The 6,075-nt window shown below is 38.1% G+C and overlaps 1 protein-coding gene across 1 annotated transcript in view; it reads left to right on the top strand.

Moving 5' to 3' along the window:
* Positions 1 to 4,708, top strand: part of ccdc124 (coiled-coil domain containing 124) — a 9,520-nt gene extending 4,812 nt beyond the window's left edge. The window contains exons 3-5 of the mRNA XM_016575661.1: positions 1,861 to 2,044; positions 2,892 to 2,997; positions 3,819 to 4,708. Coding sequence (XP_016431147.1) covers positions 1,861 to 2,044; positions 2,892 to 2,997; positions 3,819 to 4,020 — 492 coding nt within the window. The 3' untranslated portion in view covers positions 4,021 to 4,708. The remainder of the gene's footprint in view (positions 1 to 1,860; positions 2,045 to 2,891; positions 2,998 to 3,818) is intronic.
* The last annotated feature ends 1,367 nt before the right edge of the window (positions 4,709 to 6,075 follow it).

Genomic DNA, 6,075 nt, shown 5'->3' on the forward strand with positions numbered 1-6,075 from the left:
TTGCTGCTTTGGCAAGGGGCGGGGCAGTACTGAAACACCGTCTAAGCTGTTCACCAATCACAACGCACTGGGATAGCTAACCAATCACATCACATTTCGTTTTTCGGAAGGCAGGCGTTCATCAAACCCGGAACTAATCAAGCCGTTTGTGCCAGGATGGGGAGAAAGGTATTGGAATAATGTAAATTATGTAAAAAATAATGCGTTTTTCGCACCACCAAGCATGAAAGCATTTTCTAGTACACCTCCAAAACAAATTCAAGACATTGTAAAAGAGCATAATAGGACCCCTTTAAAGCAATAGTTCACAAAAATGAAAATAATTTAACAGTTAATAACAAATTAAACGATTAATTTCAAGAACTGAGTCAGCACGATGCAATGCAGCTCGCAAATGTGTTAAAGAAATAGTTCACCCAAAAATAAAAATATTTTGTCATTTACTTGCCTTCATCTCATTCAAAACCTGTATGACTTTTTCTTCTGTGGAACACAAAAGAAGATATTCTAACAAATGTCTCGGTCTTTTTTTCCCATGCAGTAAGTCATCTGGGTTTGATGTTGGTTTGGACCCCTTTGACTTATTGTATGGACAAAAATAACTGTTCTTTGTTCTGCAGAATGACAGACAGTCATACAGGTTTTGAATGAGATTAGGGTGAGTAAATGATGCCAGAATATTTTTATTGGTGGGTGAACTACACATTTGCATGCTGCACTGCATCTTACTGACTCTGAAAATTGAATGAAAATTGTCATATTCCTCACCCTCATGTTGTTTGACTTACTTTCTTTTGTGTAATGTAAAAAGATATTTTGAAGTATTTTTGTCACCAAACAGTTTTGGTTTCCATTGGCTTCCATCATATGGGCAAAAAATACAATGGAAGACGGTGGGAACTGAAACTGTTTGGTGACAAAAATACTTCAATCATTGGGAACAAGCTTATAGCAAAAGTGCCGTATAAATATATTTCCTGTATCAAAACTCATTTATTTCAACATTTTAATTATTAGAATATATTTTGGTAGTCTAAATATTTGAAAGGTCTCTGGTGGCCGTTGGTGCCTTTTCTCTCTCCCTGGCTCTCTCCTGCCTCTGTTTCATACATTATTGAGCCAGTGTTGGCATATGTACTGAGCGTCAGCGATGCTGGCATGGTGTGCCAGTCTAGTTGGTAAGGAGCTCTGGTAAAGAGCTCCTCACACCCTGTTCCTTTCCTCCCATCACTGCCATCTGATCCCCGCCGGCCTATCAGACCCACGCTGCTGTTACCCTACTGCAGCCATTCTGTTAATTATACCTCATGTCACTGGGGCCGCTGTGTGTGTTCAAGCAAGCTCACCTGCACTGGAAACACACTGATTTATCCTTTACATCTTCTAAAGATCAGCCACCGCCTGAGACTGGGTGAAGATCGGGCTCAACGAATATAATTTATCACCTGTAGATATGTGAAAATGTCAAGAGAGAGGAGCGTATCTTGGTTTGCTCTTGAGCGCGGCCTGTCGTGCGGCTTATCTGTGTCACACGAATGACATTTCAGCCTCTGCTCGACATCTGAAGGTATCATCTCATTATGCGTATCTCCTTACTGTTGTGTCACCATTTCTGCGGATGTTATCAACAGGAAGGTGGCTGGGTGGTTAGGATGTGGACAGTTAAAACCATGTCTGATCCTAGTAACCATTACTTACCCACCGCGCTGACACTGAGTGACTCTGAGCGCGCAGGAGGCATCTCTAATTTCTTTACTCTACTCTGCAGTTTACACTTACATTTGCTTAATGACCATCAGGCTGCCTCGATAACATCAGTCCAGTTGTAATTTAAAAGAGTGTGTGTGCGTGCTTGTACAGGATGATAAGGAGAGAAAGCGTTTGGAGGCTCTGGAGAGGAAGAGAGAAAACCAAAGGCTCTTTGAGGAAGAAGTTGGCAAGATAAAGGGTAAACAGACAAAAGAAGCCCCCTGTAAAGTGACTCGAACCCAGATTGAGGAGAACCTACAAAGCGAGCAAAATGTTAAGGAAACCAGGGTAAAAGGTAAGGCCAAATCCAATCCAATGACTTGGATGTAGAGCGCTGCCTACATAGGCAACATGCTAACCATCACAAAACCTCATAAGTGACTGATTTCAATGCTTTCAATGCTTTAAACAGCGATCCAGCGATAAGTGGCTGATTTCAATGCTTTAAACAGCGATCCTGTGTGTCACACAAAAAGCCCTTTATATATAATTTGCATGTTGATAAACTAAAGCCCTAACACTAAAAAAAATTTTTTTTTTTTTTTTTACATATTTGATACCATGTTTTATTGTTAAACTGTTTGTTTAGCACACTATATCATTCCAATCATTAAGGAAACCCTGACAACTTAAAGTCACAGTGAAATGTAATTCATATTGTGGTGTACATTTGAATAAAACAGATTATCGCAAAAGAAAAAAATTACGAGCAGGGACTTGGTTCAATCCATTGGTTGTTCATTGGATGGAGGCGGTTCTGATTGCGTGCCTGCAGTTGATTTTAAGAAAGGGGTGGGGTTTAAGTTGATGTATGCTGGACATTATAAGCCGACCAGGTGGAGTCAAAAAATAAATAAATTAGATGCATGCATTGGAGAGTTGTTCACATTGTAACATTTGCATTTAGAAAATAAATACAGTGTGAAAATAGTGTCATGCTGGCACTATTTGTGTCAGGACAGGAGTTGCACAACAAAATTGTATTGCTGGTCAAAATTCATACTAATACAAGAAGGTTGCATGAATAAAACAAGATGCCCTTATTTTCACACTAAGCATAAAAGTGTCTTTATTGTTTTGTTGTTTTGAATAGGCCTTTTCAGTTTCATCATTTAGTCTTGTGTATCTTTTTAAATCTACAGAGAAAAGCCACTTGGAGATGCCGCTTGAGGAGAACGTCAATCAGATAGTTCCAGAAGAAGGCACGATGGAGGCCCAAACCATTGAGGATGCCATCGCAGTTCTCAGGTAACCTGTTCTCTGGAAAAAAAATGTATGGAGTGATAAGGAGACTCTGTTGTTCTACAAACATTAAAAAGATCTACATTTGTAAGAGTCACAGTTCTCAGATGGTTGTGCTCTTAAGTGCTCTTCTTCCAAAGTCTTTATCAAAAGGTTTTGTCAAAGGTGATAAAAAGTATGAAATATCTTATAGGGTACAACAAAAAGCCTAATAATTATCATTTTAGATGCCTTGAATTTTAAGGTGGAAAATAAGAATCACGACGCACCTAATGTGATTATTAAACTTCAAAAGCCTATGATTTAATTAAATGCTACACATTCAAAGTCAAAACGTGGCGCTGTTGCATGTTCTACAGGTTTGCCATTTCAGAGCTGTTTGCAATAAATTAATACCAGCCATTTATATATTTTTTTACACAAGCGATTGCTTGTGATTTACTGATGATGAATTATGGCAACATTTTTATATTTTAATATGTTGTAGATGGAGGTAAGAGTGCGTACTTTTTTTCTCCCTCAACTTTTTGAATGAGCAGCTGGAAGTATAAAGAGAAGACATTTCAAAATAAGGGTCCTAGTGTATGCATAGTGTTGTGCACTTTTTTTTTTCTGGTTATTGATTACACAATAAACTGGCATTTATTTACGTGTAAACTCTTGTGACTTCTCTCTGGGCCACCCCGTCACAAGAAGGAAAGGCTAAGAACATCATTTAACACATTCACTATATAGATTTGACTAGTATTGGCACAATAATCTGTTTATTATCTGCCTTTTTTTAAAGCTAGATGTCGTTCAACATTTGGTTCATGCTTGTTTTTCAGCACTAAGGAAGACCTGGATCGACACCCTGAGCGGCGTATGAAAGCCGCCTACGCTGCGTTTGAAGAAGCAAACATGGCGCGCCTTAAAATGGAGAACCCCAATATGCGACTTTCCCAGCTAAAACAACAGCTCAAGAAGGAGTGGACAAAGTCTCCGGAAAACCCCCTCAACCAACGTGTGGCAACCTACAACTCCAAGTAAACCAACACAAGGGCACTTAAAGTCTGACCCTCGGCGCAGATCCTAACAAATACAAAAAGGCACCATGATTAAATTTGGACACAAAATTTACACATGAACAGCTGATCTATTCGCATCCTCACCTCATATGTGAACTCACAGACAAACTTGGATTATTTAACTAATTATTCAATAAATGTCTGATGATGTATGAACTTAATTCGCTTATCTGCTAGACAATGACCTATGAGCTGCTGGGAAGTTTCGTTTTTAGTGAACGCAGAGTGGATTCTCAACTAGCACACCTTTCCTCCACATAACATGTTTTACTGCTGTGTTGAGTTCATTTATTAATGTCTTCATCTAATATGCGGAACATGACCTGAAGTGTGGTTAACCTGAGGAAAGTTTTTATATTTTTTATTTATGGAGAAGAGAAAGGTGATCTGATAATTGCTCTAAATTAAGATGATATGGATAGAGATTTGTGTGCTTGATTGATCTTACATGGCTCTTTGTTTTGAAAATGCACTTTGGACCTGGTATGGAACCGTGTCTCCACATCCCAAAGGCGAGTGGACTAATAGCCGTTGGACTGCCATACACGCGTGTCAAGCAGTGCGAACACATTCTGGTCTGTGGAGGAGTACAAACACTCTCAGTGGCTCTTGGAAAAAAATGTAAATAAAAAGTAAGGAAGAAACGGCTATTATTACATTTGCTGATGTTTTCCTTTAAAAGAAATGGCCTTGTACGATGCAAAGCAGTTGTAGCTGCAGTTTACTTTCTTTTTTTGGTCTCTTATTTCATTTATTTTATTTAAGTTGGTGTCTGTTTTGACTAACCCAAGTTTGTTCCTCTTTTACAAATATTGAATTGTTGACTGCATTTGTCAAGCTGAGCTCAACTCTTGATACCCAAGTTATTGTAAGAAGAAAAAAAAATGATAAAACAAATATTTTTCCTCAGAGCTGAGGAACGGAGAACCACAAACCAACATATGGTCCAAAACTAGCTAATAAGTCACACCAAATGATGGATGGATCACAGTTTAATTTAGGCTAACTTTACAACTGTTACTTGCAACCTTTGCTATATATAAGCATTTTACATAGTACATTTACTTTAAATATTAAAATATATTTAATATATTAATTTTATATTTTGATTTGATATTTAATTTGTCTCATATATTTTACATTTTATAATATTTAATTGTTTTTAATAGTTTGACCCCTAAAATGGACTTTTTAGAGTTGCAGGTCTTATTTCGCACAAAATTCATGAAAACTGCTAACCCATGATGACATTTTCCCTCGTTCAACCACATTAAAAATGTCCTTGCAGCTTACGTGATAGATTTGCTTTTAATAACGTCTCTGCAGGTACACAAGCGACGAACATAAATGGTCACTGACCCCTGTGGGACGTTCCGGAAGGGAAGGAAATTAGCCTGCAGGCCGGATAATTCCCAGTGGCCACCTTTATCCTCGGCAGGAATGCTCTTTAGCACTTAAGGTAATTTATGGCCATAATGTGTCATCAAGCAGCGTCAAAGTAAGAGAACTGTAGGTCATCATGAGATCATGCTATAACCTCTCCCATTTACTTACCTTCCATTAAAACACTTCTCCCACACAGAATGATTTAATGAATGTGTCCTTTTCATAACTCTTTGACATGCCTGTAAAACAATAATAATGGCAATATTTGAAGACCTCAAATACAATTGTGAAACAATAGTGGTTTAATCAACTTCAATATCTCTGAGCCAAGGGGGTTTTAAAGCAAAGATATTACTCGCATAAGAATGCAGTTTTTTTTTTTTTTAAACCTATTTGCACATTATTAGTTGTGACCCACTGAGAGTGTTAATTAAAAAACATCCCCTCCCTGCACTCAAGGGCAGTGACTATATTTGGCTAATCTTTATTAGCAGCACTGGTTCATCGTGATCATTTTATCAAGATCGCTTTAGAGACCGGGCTTCTTAAGTGCAGAATTCTTTGCTGAATGAGTGGTCTACTCACAAGATCAAAAATAAAATCGCTGATACTCCACGCAGCATGATGAATC

This window comes from Sinocyclocheilus rhinocerous, unplaced genomic scaffold (genome assembly GCF_001515625.1).
Source record: "Sinocyclocheilus rhinocerous isolate Xijiao unplaced genomic scaffold, SAMN03320098_v1.1 scaffold1314, whole genome shotgun sequence".
NCBI lineage: Eukaryota > Metazoa > Chordata > Actinopteri > Cypriniformes > Cyprinidae > Sinocyclocheilus > Sinocyclocheilus rhinocerous.